Genomic DNA, 27,815 nt, shown 5'->3' with positions numbered 1-27,815 from the left:
TGCTTTCCTATTGTTTTAGCTGTCTTGGAAGCCTAAAACGCAGCTTCATGGCTGCATCCAGGTCAGGGCTCTTCCATTAAATCATCCTCTAAAACATATATACAATTCCATATGTATCATCTAAGTTACCCATAGCAACTATTCCTACAGATACATTAAGGCTACGGAAGCTAGACGTGCGAACACATCCAGTGCCACGTGCGCTATACCATTAACCTCCATTGCGTAATCACTAGTTGTGTGGAGTAATCATTAGGTCCGTGGCATAAATGCCATTCCTGCCGAGCGGCTTTTCACACTTGGAATGACAGGCTTCAGTCTTCCAGTACATCAGCGGGAACACCAACAAACATGAATTACATGAACCAGTCGGGGAGCACAAGAAACACTGACCTGTATGAAAGAGATTGAGCTCCCACTCCATGTAGTCAAATATTTCCACCGTAAGCTGAAAGCTGAAGAACATTAAACAAAAAGTCATTATGAGCAGAAGTAAAGACAGGATATTACAGGATATCGCTTTTATGTCACACGTATAATCATTCTTCCAAATGTTCCATACACTGATTTTTACAGAATAATTGCATGCGGCCACCTTTTATATATGTGCAGTAACCATATTTGTATGAAGAGACTGATAACATTACCATTCTTGTTCTCTTCCCCCATGATACACCTACCAAAAGTAACTGGACAACTGAACACAAATCAAAAGTATTTATTTACATATGGTAATATTTATGGGGCTCCTTTGACTCTAATAACATTGAAAACTCTTTGTAGTACTTTCCACTAATGTCTGATACATTTCAGCTGGTATTTCCCTCCATTCATCCTGCAAATGTATGGCGAGTTCAAAGAAGATGGACGCTGTTCATATTTCCTGCCCTGTAATCCAGTTCATCCCAAAGATGTTCAGGAGGGTTCAGGCTGGGACTCTATGCAGGCCAGTCCAATCGTGGAACATCCATATCCTCAAACCAACGTAAATCAGTGTCCGATTCATGACAAGGCATGTTGTATTGTTGGAAGTATTGCCGAGCATTTCCAGAATATTTCCACATTGTAAGCAGCACATTACTGTCTAGAATGCCAAGGAACACCTCCATGTTTATGGTTCCTGCCACTACAAGCAATGGACTGAGACCATGCCATGTAAAACATCCACAGACCATAACAGGACCACCGCCGTACTGAAATGCTGGCACAACACACTCAGGCAAAACGTGTTCCCCAGGCATCCTCCACACCCAGGTACAGCCATCTGATTTGAAGATGGAGTAGCATGATTTATCACTCCATAGTACATTTCTCCATTGCTCAAATGTCCAATGACGACGTTCCTCGTACCATTGTAGATGGGCCGATAATGTATACCTAACAGGACAAGTGGACAGGTGTTATCTTCTAAAGACAACCTCGTTCAGAAGCATCATCGGGCCAGACTGTAATGTATTATGTATTTACACTGAATGGCACGCTGGGCCTCCTTTGACCTTCACAACTGCAGCAATTTGTCGTAGCTTAGATTCCACTAGGTGTTGAAATCCTTCCACAGAAAACTTGCCCATGTGGACAAGACGGCTTCTTGTAGTTGCCGCAAATTAGATGGAGGTAATGACATGATCTAGACAGCTTGAGAAAAACCCATTGTGGGTTGAAACGTCGCTGGCGCCTGTACCATGGGCAAATAAAGGCTTAACCTTTTTCATATATGCGCTCTGATGCTGTCTTTCATATAGAATTAGCTGACAGGAAGGGTTCATCAATTCATGCTGCTTGCACAAAATTCTGACCTTCCATCAGCCTGGTGCAACGGTAATCTGATTCATCTATTGTTTTGACCAAGTGATGTCTTTCCTTTGCTCAGTGACCCAATTTTTGCCCACTTAAGTCTTGCCTTTCTGTTTCTCTTACAATGACACTGTATCTGATCATCAGGGCCATCATGGAGCACCAGCATTATATTCGCCTGGTATTTGCTGACAATGCACCACCTGTTCATCAAAATGATTCTTGACATCCTCTTTTAACCCCTTTCATCAACAAGTTTTTCATCCACAAAACCCCCTTTAGCATTGGATGTTTCTTCTGGACCAAACCATTCTTGGTATACTCTCCACAGGGTTGCAGAAGAAAGCCCCAAGCATTCATAGCAACTAGATGCTTTGAATAAGAACTCTGCTTGATACATGTAAGAGCAATTTTGGAAGATGTTTCATCCATGAAATTTAAATAAAATGTTGTATTTATTCTGGAATCCACGGAATACCAGAGTTTTGTTTCCAAACATAACAGCATACCACCCATGGTGCCCATCAATACAATGAAAGTGTTCCTTCAGATGTGAACGTGTGATTATTGACTATAGGAAGCAGCAGATTTGCTGTTTCCAGTATATAACTCATTATGCTCGTTCAGCCTAACGAATCATCTCCATATGACAGTAACTCTGTAACAATGAGGAAGTGCACTAAATGATAAAAAATAGACTTCTGCCAAGTTCTCCAGCTCAGGACTCTGTAATGTGTTTGTATCCAGGAGTGAAATGAGCCAGTTTTATCAATGCAATTCCTTTATGCAAAAACACAGAGCGTGGAGCCCGTGAGATGGATCACGATTTCTCCGTCTGAGAAAGCAAACATAAAAGCATTCAGTGCACATAGGCAGATAACTGTTCCCGAGCTGAGAGTAGGTCATAATGTCATTCAATCTGCATCTCTAACTGCAGCGTCATACAGCGCTGGAGAGAAAAAGAGCCAATTTGTTGCCAAGCCGTTCGCTATAGCAAGTTTGCATTTGTTAATCTGAAACTAGGGCACCGTTCCATTCCATGTATAGATAAGAAGCCCATTCCATAGGGGATTATATAAGAAGCGAATGATGACAGTCGTAGCTTTCCAATACGGTTGTGATCCACCGGGATTCTCGCTTGCTCCTCAACTGGCGGAAACATGCATCTTACAACTTGCAAAAACTCTGGAGATTAATATTTTGCTATTTACTGTGCAATTTATACTCTTTACTGTCATAGCTTTATGTAGGTTGAAGTTTATCTTGAGGCATAAACTAAAAATTTAGGGACTGGAGTTAAAGTATGCCTTCTAAAGGTTTTTTGACACTACTCTCAAACACTCTCCTGCAGCGCTTCATGCTGGGGATTGTAGTTTTGCAGCAGATCGAAGACCATCAGTTGGAGATCACCGGTCTAGAGCGTCTTTTAACCTTTTCTGTACTAGATTTGTCATTAATTGCATTGCTGCCCATGTGAAGTCCTCTGGCCAGTATTTAGGGTTTATTCACATGCATCAGATTTAGGCTGGGGCTGCATGTAGACTTTTTGCAGCAAGACTTTCCAATTTGAAAGAGAACCTGTCACCCAGATTTTACTACCCAAACAATTAATACTGCTGTATTATGTGTCACTAGGACATGCTGACTATGATTTTGTATACAGCAGTATCTTTCCGTCATATCAGGGTCAAAATCTTTCCCGTCGGGTATGCTAATGAGGATCAGTTGAGTCAATGTGCCTATTGCGGCCAACTTCAGTCCAGTGTATTCATGATTCTGTCCTATAACCACTCTCTTCTCATTGACTGATAGCCATCTGCTCTTATCGCCGTTGCCTATCCCGCATATGCGGTTACTTCCGGCAGGTGAAGACAGCCCCATTTAGTTCTATATGGGGACACATTCGGCTGCTAGAAGGAGCCAAAAACAGCTGACAGAGGAGGAGCGTTCCAAAGTGAAAGTGCAGCTAGTCTTTAAACAAAGTAATCTTGTAGATATGATAAGTTTTGATGGCTATGAGAAAAGAATAATGTTACAGAAAGTTTTAGAATCACTTTGGGTTCTTCATCAGGCTCTAACAAGACAGGATCAAAGAATCATATATATGAGCAGAATACAAAATGAAACCTGAACAGTGATTTGATGCTGGGGCAACAAAGATGGTTTTTCTTTTAGACCGTTTCATAAATCTCCATCATAGTGAAATAAATTGAATTTCAAAAGATAACAGACCAGGATGGGGGAAGAAAAGTCCTTAATTAATCCAAAGATAAGGAGGTGGGAGTCCTATGGCCTCTAAATAGATGGTCCAGAGCTTCGGCACCCTCACTCTTTCTAGGCCAGGCCTCTTAGATGTTAGAGTCCAACATAAAATCCTGACGAATATCTAGGTCTGTGTTCAGAGTATCAAAGATGGTCATAAATTTACACTGCGGAGGTGTCCTCCTCCACTGTCTTATGAGTGATGGGCCAAGGAAGAGCGTTGGGATCACTGGCTACTGCTGCACCTGTGCCACAACTCACATACAGGGCAGGCGTGGGGTTTGCTGGAATATCTGCTGAAAGCAGGGCCGGAGACGACGTACAAAGAACAAACCAGGGGTGTGTTTCAGAAGGAACACTTCCAAAACAAGGTAGTCTTACTGATTAGCATACCCGGTGGAAAAAAGTTCTGACTAGAGATGAGCGAGCATACTCGCTAAGGGCAATTACTCGAGCGAGTGATTGTCCTTAGCGAGTACCTGCCCGCCCGGAAGAAAAGATTCGGGTGCCAGTGCTGGTGAGCGGTGAGTTGTGGGAGTGAGCAAGAGGGAGCGGGGGGGGGGGGGGGGGAGGCAGAGAACGAGAGATCTCCCCTCCATCCGTCCCCCCGCTCTCCCCGACGGCACCCGAATCTTTTCTTCCGAGCGGGCAGGTACTCGCTAAGGACAATACTCGCACGAGCAATTGCCCTTGGCGAGTATGCTCGCTCATCACTAGTTCTGACCCTTATTTCAACACAATAGAAAGCTAATGCAGTATATAAGTCACACACACAGTCACCATGTCCTACCCGCACATAATTGGTGGTTTGGGTAGTAAAAAGTGTGGTAACAATTTCCCTTTAACTATCAAGCTATAACTGCAGTCTGGGGGAATACAGTGAGTTGTATGCAACTGAGTGCACTTATGTGATCTGCAGATGTCAGTGTAAAGTTAAAATTAGAAAATCGTGCTACAAAGTCTCCGTGTAGATACAATCCTATTGCAGAAAATGCAACTATCCGATACATTTGAATGGACCCTTCACAAATCCATGCGCACGCTGCAGGAACCACCTCATTCAGTGGGACAGGATGGATTTTTCACCCGTAGAAACTTCTTTAAAGAATTTGCCACCCAAATATACCCAAAAGAAGTAGGAGGACTATACAGAGGAGTCTTCTTTTTGGGCATTCACAAGGGTCCTAAATTAGAGAGCCCAGACTAATCAACATATCCCACCAATGGGAGTGAATGTGTACATCAAATATGTGTGTGCATCACTAAAGAATAGGTTGGAGCCATATAAATAAGAAATACCATAAAATCAATCAATTAATTAAATAATCAATAAGAAATTAATGAAAAACTGAAAAGTCACAATAATGTCTGCAAGACTTCTGTGCAGAAAGAGGAGACGAGAAAGGTTCAATGTAAAGGAACTAATGCAATAGAATAAACCTGGTGACATTCCAACTTAAAGAAGCAACCGAAAGAGCAAGACTTAGAAAGAAAATAATGGTTGGAATTCACTAAAGACAGGAGATCTTGTGCCAATCTTCAGCAGCGCTGGAGTAAGAGGCACCAAACTCATTAAGAAGTGCGGAGCTTTCAAAAAAAATTGGTCCATCTTTGACCAATTCATGTGACAGAAAAGCAAACCTATGCCAGCTATGAGCTAGAATAGATTTGCGCTATATTGTACGCCCGTTTCTCTCAGGCTGCAGGAGAACCCACTTTCTATTACTTCCATTAAAGCTTGCTAACTATTTCCCAAAATTGCGAGTGGCCTAAAAATGAAAAAAGTCACAAAGTTTTGTGTAAATGCGACACAGACCAAAATTTGCAACTTTTTCCATCAGACTACTGGCACAGATACCTAGATAAATCTCCCTAAGGCCGCCTGCAGACGAGCGGGTCGGATCCGGCAGCGAGAATTCTCGCCGCGGGACCCGACCCGAGAGCCTGCAGAGACGAGCGCGTACTCACCCGCGCCTGGCGGCCCCGGCTCTTTCATGTGCCGGCTGCGGCGCAGCCGGCGCATGCGCAGACCGGAGCCGGCGGCCGGGTGAGTGCGAGCCCCGCACAAAAATAGGACATGCCGCGGTTTGTTTGCCGCGCGAGATTTCGCGCGGCCAAACCACGGCCGTCTGCATAGGAGTGCGTATTGTAATGCACTCCTATGCAAACTTTCAGTGGCGGAAATCCCGCGGGAAATACCGCCGCGGGATTTCCGCCCATGTGCAGGCGGCCTAAATTGTATAAAAAGAACTGCAATATATATGTATGTAAGGATATCCGGATGAGAGCAGAACTGTAAGATAAAACAGTGATCATATTATATATTATGGCAGACAGATTCTAGGACTTCCCGTCGATAACCGCATTGAAGTACTCTGCAGTCAGCCTGAAATGACTGTCAATAGGGAAAAACTATTGTAGTAATCCCTTGTTTATAAACCTGGACATCCGCTCTAAATTCCATCTATTTCTATGCTTAAGGTACTTGATTACTTTGTCTTACAGTTGTTGCACTTTGATAGATCAAAGGCTCAATAGTGTTTGCAGCTACAAACTATTTCATTGCAAGTTGTGTCATAGCAACAGACATAAATATATAATATATAATCACAGGAACAGAAAGCAACTAAGCTCAACAAATCGAATTGTTACAAAATGCAGAAAGCACACACTGATAATAATGGAAAGCCAACAGAAGATGTAACCCCCCCCCCCCAACACATGAGCCTGTATGGTGGCCAAGGGTCCGTACAACAAAACAAGAGGCATTCTACTCTAGAAGAAATACTAGTATATTTGCATAATGTATATTTGGTCATGGCATACAAGCCAATTCTCTGGAAACAACATTTAATGCTCAGCACAGTCAGTGGATCCAGAAGAAGAGGCCAAAGAACACGTCGGCTAGACACAATCAAGGTTGACATGAACATGACCGTGGAAAATCTGAAGGAAGCGACCAAAGACAGGGAAGCATGGCATATGCTGATCCACAGGGTGACCGAAAGTCGTCAATGACTGAACAGATCATCAGGTCATCGTCATCATGTAGAATCCAATGGAGTGTGTCATTATTTTTGTCAGATAACATGATCCTATAGACCTCTATGGGTGCGGGATTACGACTGTATATAGAGTTTGTGCAAAGCCACAGTCTGACTATCCGTATACACCCTTCTATAAAATATCCTACTGAACAGAACTGTAAACCCAACAGTATTTTGTATGTGAATGTTCTTCTAGACGCAATACATTCTCATGCTTGTGTACCAATAGCAAAAGAACTCCATAGTGATTAAGGTGAACACAGGCTTTGGAGTCACCTAAACATTTGCATTAGGGCAGATTCAGATGAACGTATTTGCGGAGGCATTTCCGTCCATGAATATCTTGCCAGTATAACTTGACAAAGTGTTTTCTTCGATTTCAATCGATTCCTTCAGATAGGCCGCCTGCAGACGGCCGGGACGGATCCGGCAGCGAGAAGTCTCGCCGCGGGACCCGACCCAAGCGCCTGCAGAGAGCAGCGCATACTCACCCGTGCCCCGCAGCTCCGGATCTTTTATGTGCCAGCTGCCCGACATGCGCAGACCGGAGCCGGTGGCGGGTGAGTGACGTTTCCCGCACAGAAATAGAACATGCCGCGGTTTGTTTGCCGCGCGGCCAAACCGCAGCCCTCTGCATAGGATTGCGTTTGTTAACGTAATCCTATGCAGGCTTCCAGTGGCAGAAATTCCCCGAGAAATCCCGCTGTGGAATTTCCGCCCGTCTACAGGCGGCCTTAAACGTGCTTTTTCTGCGCAAAATCTTTATCCGCAAAAAGATGGGTCTTGCCCTATCTTCATCCATGTTATGCAGGAAGCTGCCATGGACTTCTATGGCACCTCAAAAAAAAAGGGAGGGAGTTACCCTGCGTACAACAGAGGGAAAAGAAGACAGCTGCCCTAATTAGGGATTTAATTGCCATTCTATTCCACAGGAAGGTTGTAACACGCAAGTGGTTGAACTGACATTTCGATCGCAAAAAAAATGGAACCATCGGCTAGCATGGACGTATCAGCCATGTCGCCATGTTTTTGCAGCCCTCTCTGAGAGCACCATAAGGTAGTGACGGTCACGCTGATTACAGTGATAGGTCTGTGTATTTGTGCAGGACTTTGGGAGAAAACAGGATTTTTGTACTTACCGTAAAATCTCTTTTTAAGTCTCGTTCATTGGGGGACACGGCTGAAGACCAGGAATCTCAACCCGTGGGACGGCCTTAATCCAGAACAGCTGCGGACCGGGTAAGCTTCTCTTCCCTATTGCTCCTTCTGCAGTGCCCTATCAGTAGCCTATACAGAAGTACTCTAAACTATCGGCGTCCTGCACCATGTCCGAATCCACAGTTGAAGGTTCCAGACATGGCCCGGTCAGCGTCATGGATTTGCGTGCTCTCGCGGCCATACCAAACTTTAATGCTGACAGTCTGTGTTCCAAACCCCGTCGGTGAACAAACCGCAACGGGTGCTCTTCCTGTCACACGTGGTGTTGGACCTCACTAAAACGTCCACCAGGTTAGACCATACTAACTGTCAACCATCCCCAAAGAGCAGCAATACAGTCAGGACTACAGGAAGTAGTCCTTGAAATTCATGAGCTACAGATAGCCATGCCCACCCTCCTGCCACTGATTGACAGCTGTCTGGCAGCTATCCCTCTATATATGGTATAGTCAATCAGCAGAAGGGCTTGGCTAGCTGCAGCTCATGAATATGTAGGACTAGTTCTATGTTTGATTGCAACTAATAAAATGCCAGTTTCTCCCAAACTACTGCACGGACATCTACAGCCGACTGTAATCAGCATGACTGTCACGGTCTCATGGTGCTCTCAAAAATGGTAACAGCTTCCCTTTAACGACTGTTTATCTCCCCCTACGGTTTGCATAGGCTGATATTGTTGATCGTGTCTCGCCATCTGACTCAAATCGAGCCGTGTAAATGGAGGCTTTGATTCCGAAACCATTTTATAAAATCAAATTTAATTACCTGAATTTCTCCTTTTACTAACAAGTAATCCAGGCATTACAGAAGAAACAGAGATGAGGAACAGAAATTCGTCATGGCTGCTTTCCTAGCGACGCTGGCTGACTATCTCGTGGGCTGATGCGAGAGGCTGCAGTAAATTGCGCTTGTACTTTCCTGACACTGTAGCCACAGCGAATTGTACTTTTTACTCAAGCAATTCTAATAGGTATATATTAGAAAATTGTCCGTAGTGCAATTCCAGAATTATTAGTTATAGTGACTCCAAGAGTGAAGCTTCACTTGAAGAACTAGAGAAGGAAGTCGTGGAGCGCAGCTCAGTACAAATCCCTCGATCGCCCAAGTAATGGTTTATGCCCGCTAGAGAATAAGCTTCATAATGAGCAGGGAAAGAAACTTACAAATTATTGACATCGTTCTCTCCAGCTTCATCCAGCTGCCTGTCAGTCATCTGAAGGTTACCAGGGAAACGAGGATTCTGGGAGCAAAAAAATGGAAAAATGGTTAATGATTGCACATAGAAGAAACAATACTAGTGGAACGTCTGATACATATATAACAGCGCAAGGGCTTTGCAGTATATGGAAATGTACAATTACAAGGCAGAACACTTGGTGCAGATTGCTACAGACAAATGACTGTAATACTTCATATGACGGTATTGTGCTGTACGGGTTAGCAAGCGCCACATACGGATGCACCATTAGCGCAACAAAGGAAGAAAGGATCAGTAGATCCGCACTGTGGAAATATCCTTAAACCGTTCAGTCCATTATGTCAGAAGCAGAAGGCGACAGCAATGACAACTTCCATCACTGGTTAAAGCAAGAGTGAGAATATTCTCCCAGCTCCATATAAGTCTGTCCCTATGTATAAGGAAATTCTCCTACTGCCTACCATGAAGTGGCAATACAACGAATTGTACATCAAACTACACTTCAGGACAAGTTTACAACCAGGCAAACGGGCAACATTTCCTTCTGGTCTGGTGCAAACCTACAGTAGTATTTTCAGTCTCTATTGAAAATGTTAATTAAGAGCTGCGTTTATGAACACTGTGCATTCTCTGTATTACCGAGCTTCTTCTCTAGTGCACTCCCAGGCCTTTCCTTCTGCTATGGTGCAAACCTACTGTAGTATTTTCAGTGCCTATGGAAAATATTTATTGAGGGCTGCTTTTATGAACACATTAATACTGTGCATTCTCTGTATTACCAAGCTTCTTCTCAATCCATCACCCAGCCCGGGCTCTCCGCTCTGCTAATGAAATCAGACTGAGCGCCCCTTTAATTCGAACCTCTCATTCCTGCCTCCAAGACTTCTCAAGAGCAGCACCAGTCCTCTGGAACGCGCTACCAAAAAAATCTGAGCAATCCCTGACACAATAAACTTCAGGCGTGCTCTAAAAACGCACCTCTTCAGGGAGGCATACCATATCCCCTAAACCAAACCCCTCTGTACTCCGCCTGATAAAATGCTCCCTGTCCCACAGACTGTAATCCCTGCTAGCCGTAATCAACCGCTATCTGCAGTCATCCCGATTCTGCCACTATACGGCCTGATCATTGTCTATGTGTATATAGCATCCCTCACTCCCCACCTCGCCATACCGTGCACATCTCCAGCCCTTTACCTTCTCTATCACCCCATTACTTGTAGTATGTAAGCTCGTTGGAGCAGGACCCTCACCCCTATTGTTTCCATCAACTGATTACTTCATGTAACCGTTGTCTTGTGTTTTTTCCCCAGTATTGTAAGCACTGCAGAATATGTTGGCGCTATATAAATAAAGATTATCATTATGATTCTCTAGTGCACTCCCAGGCCTTTCTTTCTTTTTTGGGGTAAACCTACAGTATTAGTTTCAGTGTGTATTGAAAATATTCAATGAGAGATGTATTTGCAAACAAAGCAATACTATGTATTCTTTGTATTACAGAACTTCTTCTTTAGAGCACTCCTAGCTTTTTCCTTCTTGTCTGGTGAAAACCTAAAAAAGTATTTTCAGCGTCTATGGAAAATATTTAATGAAAGCTGCCTTACACATTAATACTGTGCATTCTCTGTATTACCAAGCTTCTTCTCTAGTGCACTCCCTGGCCTTGCCTTTTGGTCTGGGACAAACTACAGTAGGAGTCTATGGAAAATATTCAACGAGGGATGCCTTTACAAACACATTAATACTGTGCATTCTCTATTACAGAGCTTCTCTAGTGTACTTCTAGCCTTTTTCTGCTGGTCTGGTGCAAACCTACTAAAGTATTTTCAGTGTCTATAGAAAATATTTAATGAAAGCTGCCTTTACGAACACATTAACCCCTTGAGTGGCACGCCCGGAAAATTTCCGGGACGAGCTCCACTGCTCATAGCGATACAGCCCGGAAGATTTCCGGGCTATGTATCACTATGGGAGCTGCAGAGCACAATGCCACAAGCTGTGACAGTGTGCTCTGCCTGCACAGACCCACAGAGAACAAAGCAAGGGCTTTGAAAAACCAGCAGAAGATATTGCCGATATGCCGGCAATCTCCTGCACTGGTTTGTTTACAGGTTGCCATAGAGACCATCGGCTTGTCAGAAGCAAGCCGATGGTCTCTGTGGCAGGGAGAGCTGGTTGTTAGCTGTCAGAGGACAGCTAGGTACTAGCTCTTACAGCAGAGATCAGAGAAAACCTCCGATCTCTGCTGTGTTAACTCTTTACATGCTGCAGTCTATGTGACTGCAGCATGTAAAGGGCTGTCACTGCAGCATGTAAAGGGCTGTCACCATCGGACCCCCGGAATGTGATCAGGGGTCCTGATGGGTCCCTGTGGAAGTCCCCTAAAGGGACAAAAAAATAAAAAATAAAAAAAGTAAAAAAATTATAAAAACACTTGTCTCCCTTTACTTTGTAAAAAATCAAAAATACAATCACACATGTGGTATCCCTGCGTCGTAATGACCCAGAGAAGGAAGTTAATACATTATTTAACCCCTTAATGACATGGCCCCTTTTTTTCTTTTTTCCCCACTTCTTTTTTTCCTCCCCCCTGTTTAAAAAATCACAACTTGTCCCACAAAAAGCAAGCCCTTATATGGCCATGCCAATGGAAAAATGAAAAAGTTATGGCTCTTGAGACGCAACTGCAAAATTAGTTGAAATTCAATGATTAGACCATTTTAAAAAACCTGCCCTGGTGGGCACTACAGGGTGGTAGGAAACCCGCCACTCAAGGGGTTCATGCTGTGCCTTATGTGTGTTATAGGGTTTCATCTCTAGTGCATTCCCTGGCGGTTCCTTCTAGTCTGTTGCAAACATACAGTAGAATTTTCACTGCCTATGGAAAATATTCAATGACAGCTGCCTTTATGAACACATTAACACTGCTAATTCTGTGTATTATCAAGATTCTTCTCTAGTGCACTCCAAGGTGGTACATACAGGAAATAATGCATGAGAGATTAAATCCTTGTGAGCATGTTTCAGAAGGTAAAAAGGGCTTCTGGCCAGAGTCTGAGACACTCTTCTATGTGAAAATACAAGGGTTATTCCTGCACTAGTTGTTCTGAGTCTCTTATCAGCAATATGTCCTTCTTAACGATAATTATCCAGCTCAGAATATGACTTTTTAGAGGAGATGAAGCACTGGCCATACCCTGGTCTGTAATGGTAGGGGGGGGGGGAGTTGGTTGGCTTATTCACCTTTGTATGGAAATCCATCTTGGTGTTCAGGAGCTTCAAATAGATGCTGCATAACTGGCCATACCCATCACTAAGATGCCCCTGTAAGAGAAAGAGGATGACAATCTGCTGTAAGGAACCAAACGGAACTGTATCAGATAGCAAGAGGACATTGTGTAAGGCACTATGCTCTCAATGAGAAGCTTTTAGTTTTTACTAGACAAGACTGCAGAACACGTCACCACAACAACCACTAAATCATTATAATGGCAATTGGTTGACTTAAAGACAAAATAAAATTGTATGGAGCATCTGTCCTCGTACCCACATCCGGCTCATGTCAATTAGTTCATTCTTGTAGCGCAAAGAGTCCTTCAAAACCTAAAATTAAAGACACTTTATGAGTTTTACAAGGAAAATACCACAGGATGAATACCATGTCCTATGCCAAAGATGTAAATTCTACGGGACTACAAAGTAGGACACATAACTTCCTGGAAACGCCAAACCTTCATAGTTTTTTTTTTTTAGGAAACTTCTTCACTTGGCGAAGAAGTCTGACATTGTGGGTTCCAGCTAGTGAAAGGTTAGGTACTGTAAATATACGTAATATATCTGATGAGACTTGCTTACCATACACGTATAGTCAAGTAGAGATGCCTACTGGCCGGTAACTCACCGATCCAGACAATAAGTCCAAAAACAGTGCCGGTTTTTATGTTTAATGACCATATCAATGGCCGGTAAAAATAATTCCCAGCTGTGAGTACCTCCGGCCAGGCAACAATCCCACACTATGAAGTATTTCACTCACTTTCTAGCTCCCGTCTGGCTGTCACTGCTGTGACCAAAGACTCTGACCACTGGCCCCCCGTACCGGATATCTGCATTCCTGTAGAGGGGTCAGAGTCTCTGATTAGAGGGGAGGCTAGAAGGGAGCTAGGGAGTGAGTGAAATGCTTGATGGTGTGGGGTTGTTGCCCAGCCAGAGGTTCAGGGTGAGGAGGGCACAAAGATGGGGCCCTATTACTACGGGGCCCACTAAGATCAACACTATTGGGGCTACTAATAGGGGCATTATTGCTACAGGGGCCACTGAGAGGGGCACAATTACTAGTTGGGGGCCACCAGAATAACAAAGGTAAAACTGCACATTGCGATAAGCCACGCGCCTAACCACGCCACCAAACTATGCGGTATTTTAGCTTGGCCGGTATTTTTTGTGACAAAGTGGTAATTCTAACTTAGGGCAATTTTGGCAGCAACCACAACCACTGTGTACCGCTGTGACATTGTACTGCCATTTAACTCAATAGAGTCAAAGTATGAGTCGCAGAATTCCATAGGTGGCCTGGTAGGGCTTTTTGCAACTGCAATGTCACGGTCACAGTAGCCTGCAACTCCACTAAGTTCAATGGCAATGTGATGTCGCTGCACTATACAGTGGTTTTGGTCATGTAACACTTCCAAAATCGGCATGTAGCCCAAGTCTTAGGGGGACTAAGCCCACTTGGCTGTCCAAACTAAATATCATCATCTACTTGAATGGAAGCTCCACTTCTATAGAGCTTGACAGGGTTAAGCTCAAATTAGTTAAAACCTTCATAATCAATGGGGGAAAAAGACATCAGAAATCTCAATCATACAGTCCCAGTGCAACCACTCAGATCCTCTGCAAAAGAAGACTTCTACCAGAGGAGGCAGTCACATACGCAGAACTCCGCACTAGGCCAACAGGACCCAAATAGGTTCAAAGCAAAAAATTAAGTCAGATTTCATATACTTTTTCTTTGCTTCATTGTTTCTTTTTGTTAACTTTACTTTATCAATATTTTCCATATACAGCACCCCTCCTGCCCATAGGCTGTGTCTAGTATTGCAACTCAGGAAGAAAGCAAACTTATTCCCCATGCACCACCAGCTCCTCCGTGCTACTCGGCGCTGTGTTTTCACCAAATCACCATTGCTAGTAATATATGGTGAAAACTCCAAGGCACCAGATGTATTCAAAATAAAATGCCGTTTCTATTTATCTCATTCTTTAATAATGCAGAGCAACGCACGTTTCAGCCACACGAGGCCTTTATCAAGCAGGCATAAAGTAAATACAAACACATGCTTCATTTATACTCCATCTTGGAGGCTGACCCGATCTGCAACTCCTCCTTCTTTGTCCTGCCCCTAGCTTTCTATGAATAATAACACATAAAAAAACATGTTAAAACACAAAAAAAATATTATGGGTGCTTATATGGTTGATTAGGGTCAGTTCAAGTGGAAGGGGCTGCACTGCAATACCAGACACGGCCTATGGGCAAAAGTGGTGCTGTTTCTTAAATAAATAAACAAAGAAATAAAAACTTTTTTTCTAACCCTGGAAAACTCCTTTAAAAGGGTTGTACCATAATTTCAAGTTATCCCCTATGCGCAGAATAGGGGATAATTTAATGAATGGTGGGGCTGCTGATCTCCAGAAGCGGGGTCCTATGTCTCCCATCCTCCTTATTGAGGGCTATTGCAATGACCCACCCCCTGCATCAAGAGGAAACCTAATGAAGCTCTGGTTGTGCAAGCGCACCAGCACTCCAATCACTTTCAAGGGAACTGCCGAGATACCCGAGCAGCACCCGCTTGCATAGTTCCGTCAGCCCCATTGAAATGAATGGAGCGCTGACCACGCATGTGCAACTAGAGCTCCTTCCAAAATGACATAACTGTGGGGGGGTGAAGTGACCACCACAGTAACAGAAGATCGGGACATGGGAGTCCCATTCTCAAGACTGGCGGAGTCTCAGGAGTGAGAACTCCACCAATCAGCAACTTATGCCCTATCCTATGAATAGTGTACAACTTGAAATTTTGGTATAACCCCTTAAAGGAGAGCTTGAGTTTAACCAAACCAGGATCATAGGTAACAATCTAGCTAAGTATGTCACTTTTAAGAAACTCAGGTGCCTCTATTTTAGTTGTACTCACATTTGGGTGTCCATCTCGCAGAAGTTTGTGAAACACATGGCAAAATTTCCAGCAGAGGACCGCATTGCTAGACAGAGGCAGCCGATTCACAGCTGCCCAGAATGTCTGAGCGCCTCTCTCATGGTGCGTTCCCAAAATACAAGGTAGAAAAATGTTAAGGACACAAAACTTCCAGAAGTGCAAATGATTGGAACATATGATATAACATGATGAAGGTAAGGTCTACCAGTCTTCTAATCAGTTCTCCTTAGGGAGAGCACCTTGAAGAGTGAGTAAGGAGATTTATAAGGCCATTCATGGTTTTGGCTCCCGAAATACTGATGAATAATACTGACATGTGAATACGCCCTAATACGCAGAACTTACAGAACAAGCATTGTAGATGAGATTTTAGAAATCCCATGCTGCGGATTTTAAATCCACACTGATCTCCACACCATTTGCTGCGGATTTGCAGTAGATTCTTTGCTGTGGAAAATCGGCAGAATATCCACAATGTATAAACCTAACTTTTTTTGGGGGGTAAACAGCTTTAGCAAAGTTTCTCCGAGTCACATGAGTGGGATGGGTGTCCATAGCAGGTCGATATATCCTTTAGCTTCATGAGTGCTGACAGTGTACTGTACATGAAAACTATGCAGGAAACTGCCAGAATGCAAGTAAGCAGAATACAGACAGCCATCACTGCTATCTCCAGGAAGTATTCCGATGATTGAGGGAAAAGGGCACGGACAGCATAAAAATGTTCAAAAGCAAAAAGAATAGAAGGGACCCTGGCCAAGAAAAAATCATGACTCCATCTGCCGAATCCTGCACTACATTAGAGCCGCAAGTGTTTATACCTTCAGGCCTCGGTCACACGGACGTTTTTTCCCGCGATTTGCCCATGCGCATGCGATCCGCGTAGATATAGACCCAATGCTTCGCAATGGGATCGGACACATGTCCGCTTTTTATGCGGATGTGCAATAAATTATAGGACACAATGATTCGCAGAACGCGCCTATCTGCGTTCTGCGCGTCGTTGTGTTCTATATATGCGCTCAATGGGGCCGGCGGCAGCAGCGCAGACCCCATTGAGAACATATACTTAAAGATTGTTCTCCTCTGCCACAGCTGTAACAGATGTGGCAGAGAAGAACGATGTTAGCCCATTGAATTCAATGGAGCCGGCAATACAGCCGGCTCCATTGAAAGCAATGGGCTGCCGACAAGCGCGGGATGAATTTTCAGGAAGGGCTATTGAATGACAGCTGAGAGCTGCCTCTGATTGGTCCCTGCGCTCAGCCAATCAGAGGCAGCACTCACTCACCCATTCATGAATTCATGAATGGGTGAGTGAGAGCTGCCTCTGATTGGTGAGGGCTGTGACCAATCAGAGGCAGCCCATTCAGCAGGCGGGGATTTTAAATCCCTGGCTGCTGAATACTACACAGAGCAGTTCAGGAGAACTGCCGGCCGGACGCGACTGAATTTCGGCTGTAAGAAAAAGGTGAGTATACTTTTTTTTTACTTTTACACATTTTCAGCATGGTTTTCAGGGAAGGGCTTATATTTTAAGCCCTTCCCGAAAATTCATCCCGCACTCGCCGGCAGCCCGTTGCTTTCAATGGAGCCGGCTGTATTGCCGGCTCCATTAAATTCAATGGGCGAACATCGTTCTCCTCTGCCACAGCTGTGCCACAGCTGTGGCAGAGGATAGCGGGCAGCGCTGGGCCGTTTCGCCGAAAACTCTGCTAGCTTCAGATTTTTCGGCGAATCGTCGGCCCCGGTCACGCGATTTGCGGATGCGCATCCGTCATGCGATCCGCAAATCGCGCGGAAAAACACCTGTGTGACCGAGGCCTCATACTGACTTCCGATAGCAAATTCAATGAAAGACTTTAAAAGGGGCCTGGACGAGCGATACAATATTATATGTTATAATGATTAACAACTTCAGAAGGGTCGGTGATCCGGGGATTATTGCGATTGCCAGATTGGAGTCAGGATGGAATTTTTTCCCCTAAGTGAAGAACATTGGCTTCTACCTTATTGGGTTTTTTTTACCTTCCTCTGGATCAACATTGGGGGGGGGGGGGTAATAGGCTGAGCTGGATGGACATATGTCTTTTTTCAGCCTTACATACTACCGGTATGTTCCTACGGTCTTTAGTGATAGAAGAGGAAATGAAAACCCCAACTTACATTATTTTGCAAAAGCTGATAACTTGTCATAATTTTTGTCACCCGCTGGTCAGCAAAATAACACTTTACCAAGAAGTCAAACCAAGGGTGTATTTCCTGTTGTCACTTCTGCAGAAAAGTGTTATTTTGCTTCTAAATAGTAAAATATTAATATCTGTGCAAGCAAAAGAAACATAATAACCACTGTTCTGACATCTGATTTTACCAATATTGTTGCATGAAAAAGTAAGTGAACCCTTAGGAATTACCTAGATGTCTGCACTGATTTTCTCTATTTGAAGGTAATTTGTCTAACCGTTGACTGAACGTCTTAAGCAATGCTTTTGTATCCATTAAAAGCTTCACATTTCCAGTAAATTGTTCGCATCGAGGCATGGTTCACACTAACCAAACTTTCTTGAGAATAACAGATTTGTCAGTAGCCAGACATTGTTTACCTTTATTTAATGGGCAGAGCACCCGTTAAAGACACACTTCTCATCTACCTCCTTTTTCTTGTACTTCTGCCAATCCACTTCTTTCTAGGGTGCCTTTTCATTCTTCCAACGTGGCTTCAGTCACTACTTGATGTACACTGTGCATCAGTGGTTAGGCACTACACACTGCTTTCTGATGGCCAGAGATGCTCTTATGAGTATCATTAGCCAATCACAGCATCGCGTAATGCCTTACACTACGAAAGCACCACCAGTGCTCAGTGAGCACTAGGTAGTCTAGAAATCACCGCAGACATTTTGGAAGTGTGAAGAAGGGCTCCAGGAACATGCAGATTGGTGGCCAAACCAGGAGTAAAGACACCGCCAGGTAATATGACTCCCCCATTCAAATCCTATCCAAATTTTGTCCCGGTACAAAAGCGATGCTTTGAATTGTGACTTAGGGCTCCTTCACACTGGTGATCGCGGCAAAATAGCCACTTTGTTCAGGCAATTTTTGAGTATCAGCGATGCTTTTTCTTGTGAAAAATCGCTAATCGCTGCCACCCGCAAAAGTCAAAAGGAGTTTCTAATGTTAAAAACGGATCGTACGAAAATCATAAGTTTGTGCGTCGTGCTGGAGGCTCCATATGGGGTTGGGAAAAAAATCTCAAAATGCTATTTTTTTTTCACACCACATCTCATGAGTGAAAACATCGCAAATGGGAATGAAACTATTGAAAATCATTGGTTTTATAATTCTGCATTTTCACTCACTCTCGCATCGCATAGCAAATAGAATCTGTTAATTTTAATGGGTTCGTTCAAATGCGCGCATTTGGCGTGCGCAGTTCGGTCACGCAAAAAAAAAAAATCAGCACGTTCTATTTTCTTGTACATTTGCACAGGGAATGAGAACATTTTGAACTCATGAAACTATTGGCCATTCCAATGGTTGAGAGCGTCGGTGCATATTTTCTCGCGCATGCAATTGTGCATGACTCGCATGAGTAATTCTGCATGACTTGTGCATGCAAAAATTTACAGTAAAATACACTGATGCGTGTGCAAATACACTTACGTTCATGTGAATCCGACCTTAGCTAACAATCAGACCACATTTTAGCAGTAATCAATGCAGAAATCCTGATAATTCCAGAGTTCACGTACTTTTTCTTTCAATTTTTACAATTTTTTATCGGAAATCGTCTTAAATGGCTTTCGAACCCAGGGAGGGCAGGTTTCTCCTAATAATGGCAGCCTGTCAGGCTATTCTTAGAAAGGGAATTAATATTTGACTTAGTCATAAAACTTGCAACTTTAAGAGAACTATGCCAAAGACTGAACCGGCTGTGCGCATCAAAAAGAAGCACATCAATTATTCCATACTCTGTATTCGCCAATTGCACTGGCGTGTGATTGGGACGACATGGCTCCAGCCCTCTATAAACCTCTTTGGCTATAAAAGGTTTGTGTTGCGAGCACTCATGTCAAGTATGGCTGTGGTACATTGGAATACAAGCTAATAGCTAATCAATACCGGAGGTACAGTTTCTTAGACCCCTTTACTCTCAGCAGCAGAGGCGTTTTCTGATGTTTAAGTAGTATGTGAGATGATTCAGAGATCTGATCAGCCTTTTGTTGTGTGCGAGACTTTAACCTCAAAATGGGTTACCAAGAAAGATAAGTAAGGAAGCGGTTCAGCCTCGGAATGCACAGCCTGTTCAGTCTTCGGCATAGTTCTCTTAAAGTTGCATGTTTTATGAATAAGTCAAATATTAATTCTCTTTCTAAGAATAGCCTGACAGGCTGCCAGCTCTACCCTGTAGGGACAGAAATCCTTAATGTGCTAAAGCGTTTGGTATTCCTGTACCACCCCCGTCTTATAGCACATATAGCCCCATCACAATGCAACACAGCCTGCTGTAAAATCCCATTCAATTGGGAGCCCTTCCTCCCACACCCCCTCACAGAACACCTTCCGTGGACTCCGGCATCCCACTGGTTGTATCTTTTCAAAGGATATTTCTTGCATGTTTTTCTTTCACGGCGGCTTCTTGAGTGTTGATAGCTTTATTTATACTCACAGTCTGAAAGAGGAAACATTAAGAGTCGGGTGAGAGACGGGCTTTGAACACAATAGACAGAGAACAATCCATTAACAGTGACAGTGAACATGGCAGCTGTGCCTTAACTACTAGAATGCTGGATGGCTGAGCATTTACAAAGACCACAGCTCATATACCCAACTATTGTATGGAATAAAATGGGGAGGCGAAAGTCTGAACTAAATGTCACTCGCAATTAGAGGCGAATTGGCCATAGGCCCTGCAGGGAAAAATCCCAGGAGGCCGGTCAGGTCATAAACTGGTCTGGTTGGGCAGAGCTGGTGTCTGGGCATATGCCCAAATCCACAGCTGGATTGAATTAGGGCTTATGCAAGATGGCGTACTTGCTACCGACGCTGCTCTACTGCTGGTGGTCCAGAGAGTATCTGTAGGCTCATTGCGGTGGGAGTTCCTTTCAATACAGCAGGCGGTGAGTTTGCCAGCGTACCGTGGAGGTGGTGCTAACGCCTATGCCAGGCGGCTCTTCTAATTAAAACAACCCCTCCACTTCCTTTTTGGCACAACGAAGAGCTAAGATGGTGCAGTTGTGCACTGCGCTCAACTCATCCAGGCCAATAGGAACAAGCAATTAATGGCACAGATCCAGGATCGGGTGATACTTTTATAGGCCCGTCTGCTTGTAGTACGGACCAACCTACAACATGACGCCATGTTTAGATTTTTATTTTGTTCTGGGGCTATTTTAAGTTTCCAATGCACCCCTGCTCACAACAAGTCATTTACTAACGCCTTTTAAATGCCCGCCTGCTAAAAAAACTGCATTACAGAGCCGGGGACAGCGCAGAGAAGACACTGCTGAGCCCCAGCAGCTGAAGGAAGGTGAGTATGTTTTTTTTACACTAATTTGCCTTGGTTTTTAGGGAAGGGCTTATATGTAAAGACCTTCCCTGAAAAACAAATCAGGGGTGCCGACAGATCATTGCTGCGGCTCCATTGAAGGCAATGCACGGACCTTCATACATGCGTGTTTTTGCGCGTACAGGAGTGCGCACCTATGTACGCACAAAAACACGCTCGTGTGAAGGCATTCTAAAGGAGTTTTCTGGGTAAATTCTATTGATGACTTAACTTCAGGAAAGGTCATCAAAAGTTGATCGCCAGGGACCCAACACTTGGGACCCCCAGCAATCAACTGATCAAGGGACCCGCTATCAGTGCAGCAGGGCCAGATGTCACCATCGGGGTCAAAGGCAGAGACATCATAAAGGGCTTCATTTCCATTTAAATTAACGGGAGCACTGCCTGCTATTACACTTCCCCGTCAGCCCCCAGTGTCGGAGCCTGGACGAGTAATAGGAGGCTTCAACCCTCTCTGACACTTCCTTCTCTGACCAAGATGATGATGTCCGACCTTGCTGCACTGACAGCGGGCCCGGTGATCAGCTGATTGCTGGAGATCCCAAGTGTAAGGCTCCTGGCAATCAACTTTTGATGAACTATCCTAAATATAAGTGATCAATAGAATTTGATCATCTGATCACTAAGGGATCCTGAGCCACGGGTCCCCAAAGATCAACCATTGATGACCTATCCTGAAGATAGAATTGAGGATAACTTGGGCATCTACATAGACTGATCTATTGTTTCCAAAGTGAGGATGAGGTGAATGAAACCCACTGGGTCTTGTACAACTCTTTGTATCCAAATTGCAGGAATGTTATAAATGTAGCATTTCCTGTGCTTGGAGAAGCCCTTTAACATACAGTAACATAGTAATATATAGCAAAGATTAGTTAGGACTTCTAGAGGATGTTTACAGATTAAGGCAGCCGTCACGCATTCCATCTGAAGTAATGCATCAATAGAGTAGTTGTATATCGCACCGTCGACGGCTCCCTGCGTGCTGCTGCAATTATCACGGCTTTCTATGTGTTCCGTCTGACAGTTAAATAAGTAGCTTGTTGCTATTGAGGCAGCCAGTGCATATATAACCTGAGGTTAAGTGTTACGCCTGCCAAGTGTCATACTGCTCCACGTCGCTGTTCCCACCTTTCTGTCCGTGGCATTACTGTAGGTCGCTCACTATCTACTTGCGGATTCAGTAAGGCTATTATCATTTCAAAGAAGTGGAAATTACTGTGTTCTTTTTATCATGACACAATTCACTTTGTAGGTTTTTAGTGACACTTACTATGAATAGTCTACTGGACAGTTACATATATTTATCTAAGGAATAAAGTGTATATATGCAGGGGGTGGACAAAAATATGGAAACACCATGCGAAATGCATGGGATTTTAATCTCTAGCACTGAGCTGCCTTTTTGACCCTGGCTTGGCTGGGAGCTTTATGGTCAAATTTGTGTTTACTTCACCTCTTGCCTTGCTCTGAATGGTTTTGGGAGCCGGCTGGTAACAGCAGCTGAGTGGCTCAAACTTCTGACCAATGGAACCTTGTTGTTCAGGCAGATGTTCACTTCTGCCTGGCAGCATCTGTATCATATTAGCTCCACTTGAAAAGTCTCTACTTGTCTTATTGAAACATGATTTATAATGCCATGTAATTTAAGGCATGCATTTCGTACACTAGATAGAGATACTCACACATATGCTCTGAGCAGCTCACAGAAAGGGTTTATCGATTCATACTGCTTGCGCCAAATTTGGACCCTCCCATCAACACAGTGCAACAGAAATCAGCAGCAGTTTGCTTGATTGTACACCATCTGTTGGTCAGAACAATTCTTGGCATCCTCCCCTAACTCTTTTCATCAATAAGTTTTCAAAGTTCTAAGGCCCCCTATCCATGGGCGAGGCGGAACATCGCTAGCGATATTCCACTGCCCAGGAGCAGGGGAGAGAACTGACAGTTCTCTGCGGTGAGCCTATCCGAAAGATGCTATGAAAAGCGCGCACCGGATTATCGCCGCGAGTAACACAATAGAAGATCGCCCGTGGACAGGAGCACTAAAGCTTCAAGCCTAGAGAAGTCAGTGCAGCATCAAAATCTATTACGCTATGTCCACACAGGTTGAAATTACGGCGTAATGTCCGCAGCTGATAATCCGCAGCAGAACCGCACCGAAAATCCGGTGCTCTAATTGACATGCTGCAGATACAAAATCAGTTCCGTAATTTAATTTCCTCAGTGGATTTTTACCTGCATTGTGTGGATGAGATTTTTTAAGATTTGTTGCCACAGTAAATGCCATGGATTTTCCATGTAGAGGGTCCATGCGGCAAATCCGCTCCGTGTGGCCATACCATTACTGTCCACACTACTGCAGTTGTGTTAAAGCGACCCTACAGTCCTCGACAAAGACAGACAACTATCTGGTGAACACTATGTATTAGTATACATCAGACTAAATCACTACATCTGATTTGATTAACCAAAGACCCATGTGAGCAGTAGTGACCAGTCAAAGCTTCATGTAGTGTCTTAGATTACCAATGCATGCTAATGCAGTGTTCATCAGATAGACAGAGAACTGGTGCAGTCATCTTTGTTTGTCCAGTACCAGAGGGGCTCTTTAAAGAGCCCCTCTGGTTAATTATTTTTCCTACATTATGTAGCTATCCCCCAGTATATATTAGTGGGCTAGTGTTACCTTGGTTATTTATTTCTCTCCATCTAAAACTTCTGGCCTCTTTCTTCTTAGACGGTCTCCATAGAGGGGAACACACTCCTATGACACTTACTGGAGTAGAGGCTCCTGTCACACAGTTATAATAGAGGAGATCACAGCTCCTCCTCCTGACTGCATATTTATGGTCTGTTGCTTAGTTGAATAGCTACAGAATAGCTACAATAGTTAGGTGAATACAGAATGTAATATCAGTGTTTTCCTTGCAGCAGAAAAATGATACCGTCTCTAGCTACTCATGTAATTGTCAGGGACTGGGTCCGGGCAGAGGGCAATCCCTAGTCCTACCCACAACCCCTGTCCATACCTACTTGCCCCCCTGGGCTAACCCCCATGGCGACAACTGGGCAACGGACCCTACACTTACTAGGGAAGCGGGGCACGGGCACAGGAACGGAACAAACACTGAGACAATTGAACACAGAGGATAGTCAGAAGGTCCGAGTTGGCAACAGGAGGGTACGCGGTGCAAAATGGTCAGGCAAGGCGGAGTCCGGTTCAAGCAATAGTAGATACGGGTAGACAGGCAAATTCCAAAGACGCGAGTGCAGCTGAGAACAACCTAACACTGGCAAGGACAGGAACACACAGAGAAGCTTAAATGCTGTCAGAGCTCCCGCCCCAGCAGCTAATTGGGGCAGGGAGTCTGACAGCAGCAGAGTACTCACAGCGGCGCTGGGGAGCCCGCCCCCAGCCCTGCAGGACAGGCTGAGACCAAGACGCGCACTTGGATGAATTGGCGCCAAGGACGCGGAGTGGCACCCGCCGCCTCCCTAGCAACCTGGCAGCAAGGAGAGGTAACCAGGACTGGGGCTCCCCTACACCGCACAGCAGCAGCCTGAGCGACAGGACCGGCAGTGTGGGCTTGGTGGTCCCGCGAGCCGCCGGTCCTGACAGTAATGCTGTGCTGATGCATCATGAGATTGATATGAAAATTAGAGCAAAGCTATCAGGATGGTGCCTGATAAGTATCAGACAGGAGGCTGCACTGCATAGAAGTGACTGCAATATACAGAGGAGACCTCCAGAGCGTGACAGGCAATCAGGTAAGTATGCAAGAACTAGTTCTATCAGGCTTTATTGGACGGACAGGGACACAACACAAGGCAGCAATTTTATGTTTCACTCGCAGTATCTCTGTGGCATTAGAGACAGGAAATAGTTTTGCACAATGTACACCACAAAGGTCAAAAACTGAAAGCACAAACAAACAGCGACGACTACTTTAAATCCTATAATCAGATCATTTCTGAGAGGCCATTCTACGTAGTGGAATTAAACTGGATGATGTGACCTGGATTGGGATTATATAAGAGTTTGGCTCACAGCACATAAAGGTCAATGTAGTATCCATTGTGCAGCTGTTTATTATTAACTGCTCGGATCAAATCCCCTTAAAAGTCAATGCGGATTCAGCACCATATGGATGACGATTACGCAGAGCTGCCACCGGCGAGTCTTTTTTTTTTTTTTAACCACATTCAGATGCATTTAGGCCACCATCAGGTCAATAAGGCCCCACCGTCCGGCTCGTCATACAGATGGGGTGGGAAAGCTCTTTCCTAGTGTAAATTCTCTACAGGGAATATCTCGTATCTGATATTGATTTCAAGTAGTGCAACGACAAGTGCAGCTAAGCTTTCAAGTCCATGTAGAGAGCATGTCAATCGAACGGACCATCCGGCTCAACCGGAGACTAGGAGAACTAATGCAGTTTCAATGACTCTCTGCAGGGAATAGCTGTGAAGGCAACATACTATGTGCATATAGTTTAAGCAAGGCTTGGCAGAACCAAATAGTTAGGTAACCATTGCACCTAATTTCCTGCTGGTGCTTAAAGCAATCCTCTAATCGTAGACAAAGATGGCCGCACCGCTTCTCTGACCACATGATGCACGCTGTACATTAGTATGCATCAACAGTCTAAGACATTACGCCTGCTTTGATTGGAAAGGGCTGTTCATGTGAGCAGTGCTGGCCAGTCAGAGCAGCATGGAGTGTCTTAGACTACCGATGCATACTAATGCATAGTGGGCATCAGGCAGTCAGAAAAGTGGTATGGCCATATTTGTTTGTCCAAGACCAGAGGGTTGCTTTAACTTTTTGGGTTGATGCTAGCTAGTGGACTGCTTAAAGGAGTTGTCCATTTGTAAAATATTGATTGCCTATCTCCATAATAGGTTAATAGTAGATCGGTGTGTTTGCACATTGGAGATGATTTCTGCAGAAAGCTCTGTTCCCACTGTAGTAGCCTGATTGGGTATTACAGGCCAAGTTACCATTCACTTAAATGGTTACTTTACATGTAATACCAAGCCTAGCCACTGCAGTTGGAACAGAGCTGTTTGCTTCTTGAGGAAATCAGTGCACGTGCATTGGCTCAGCGAACAGCTGATCAGTAGGCAATGGCCCCTTGACTATCTACTACTGAGGATAGGCAATCAATAGTTTACGAATGAACAACCTCTTTAAAGTGGATACTTAGCCGCAATCTAATAAATGATAGCTAATAAAATACATTTAAGTAATGATTATATATGTTATAGACATTTACCTAGGAACAGAAGCCTGTACTAGAAACTCCTCGCCCACCAGAAGAAGATTCCTGTTTCTTATGGGTATCCCCCCGTATCTAAAGGCCTCCATCATGCCCACCCTCCTATCTATCCTCCGGGCTATACAAATTAAGTTCTTTAAGTCTTTCCTGATAAGTTTTGTTCTTCCAGTCTCCCACCATTTCTGAAGTCTGTCTTTGGACTTGTTCTATTTTATCAATCCCTTTCTGTAGAGGAGGTCACCAGAACTGAGCACAGTATTCCATATGTGGTCTCATCAGAGCTCTATACAGAGGGATCACAATGTCCCTCTTTCTATTGGTTATACCTCTATCTGTGCAGCCGAGCACCTACGTGCTCTCGTTGCAGCCTCACCGCACTGTGGGCTCATTTTAAAGCTGTCAGAAATCAGAACCCCTAAATCCTTCTCCTCTGAAGAACTCAATAAGGCTAGCTTCACACGGCTGGGTCGGATTCCACTACTGGCTCCCGTATGCGGAATCCGACCCGGTGCCTAGCTGGTATCCGCGTGTACCTGACATTTCTTGTTCTGTACTGTACTGCGGATAGTCCACACGGCGAGTCGTCAGACATGCGCAGTACAGGTTTTCTTCAAATCCCTGCTTTTCCCGTGTTGTCGCTAGGCAAGAACGCGGAATCCACGACCTTTCCATAACGTCAGACGGCTTCCATTGACTTTAATGGAATCCGTCTGTGCGGAATCCGCACAGAAATTGAGAACGCTGCGATTTTTCCTCCCCGAACGTAAAAACATACTTGAGGATAATGAGTTCTTTCATAGCATGCTATGGGCGGTATTCGCTGCAGAATCCGGAAAAGGTCGCCCACTCCGGATTCCACAATACAAATCCGCCTGTGTGCAGCCGGCCGAACCCAAAACAGCCGATATGATATTAAGTCCAAGGTTTCCATCTCCCAAGTGCATTTTTACATTCGGAAAAACATTGAGCTACAGTTTCTAATCATTTATTCAGTAAAACATAAAAACTCTATAAATTTGGTATTGCCATGCTGAAACATAAAAGTTACATTAAACAATAGCGTTAAAAATGCAACTCGTCCTACAAAAAAAAAAAACAATGCCTTATATGGCTGTCGAGGGAAGAGAAAAAAAGTTATAGCTCTTAAAACACGGAGATGAAAACAATTAGGACAAAAAACGGAAAAAGTTGCAGGTCATTAAAGAGTTAAAATGGTCATCT

The 27,815-nt window shown here is 44.2% G+C and overlaps 1 protein-coding gene across 2 annotated transcripts in view; it reads right to left on the bottom strand.

Annotated features, from left to right (window-relative positions):
* The window catches only part of HIP1 (huntingtin interacting protein 1), a 131,868-nt gene that overhangs the window by 73,566 nt on the left and 30,487 nt on the right, over positions 1 to 27,815 (bottom strand). For both annotated transcript variants that reach the window (XM_066599609.1, XM_066599610.1), the window contains exons 2-7: positions 20,349 to 20,412; positions 15,720 to 15,862; positions 13,069 to 13,125; positions 12,766 to 12,846; positions 9,485 to 9,561; positions 394 to 455 (exon numbers count right to left, since the gene is read on the bottom strand). In XM_066599609.1, coding sequence (XP_066455706.1) covers positions 394 to 455; positions 9,485 to 9,561; positions 12,766 to 12,846; positions 13,069 to 13,125; positions 15,720 to 15,862; positions 20,349 to 20,412 — 484 coding nt within the window. The remainder of the gene's footprint in view (positions 1 to 393; positions 456 to 9,484; positions 9,562 to 12,765; positions 12,847 to 13,068; positions 13,126 to 15,719; positions 15,863 to 20,348; positions 20,413 to 27,815) is intronic.

Source organism: Eleutherodactylus coqui, chromosome 4, assembly GCF_035609145.1.
Source record: "Eleutherodactylus coqui strain aEleCoq1 chromosome 4, aEleCoq1.hap1, whole genome shotgun sequence".
NCBI lineage: Eukaryota > Metazoa > Chordata > Amphibia > Anura > Eleutherodactylidae > Eleutherodactylus > Eleutherodactylus coqui.
Note: the sequence above shows the minus strand (reverse complement) of the source record. Positions and strands in the feature narration are given on the sequence as shown.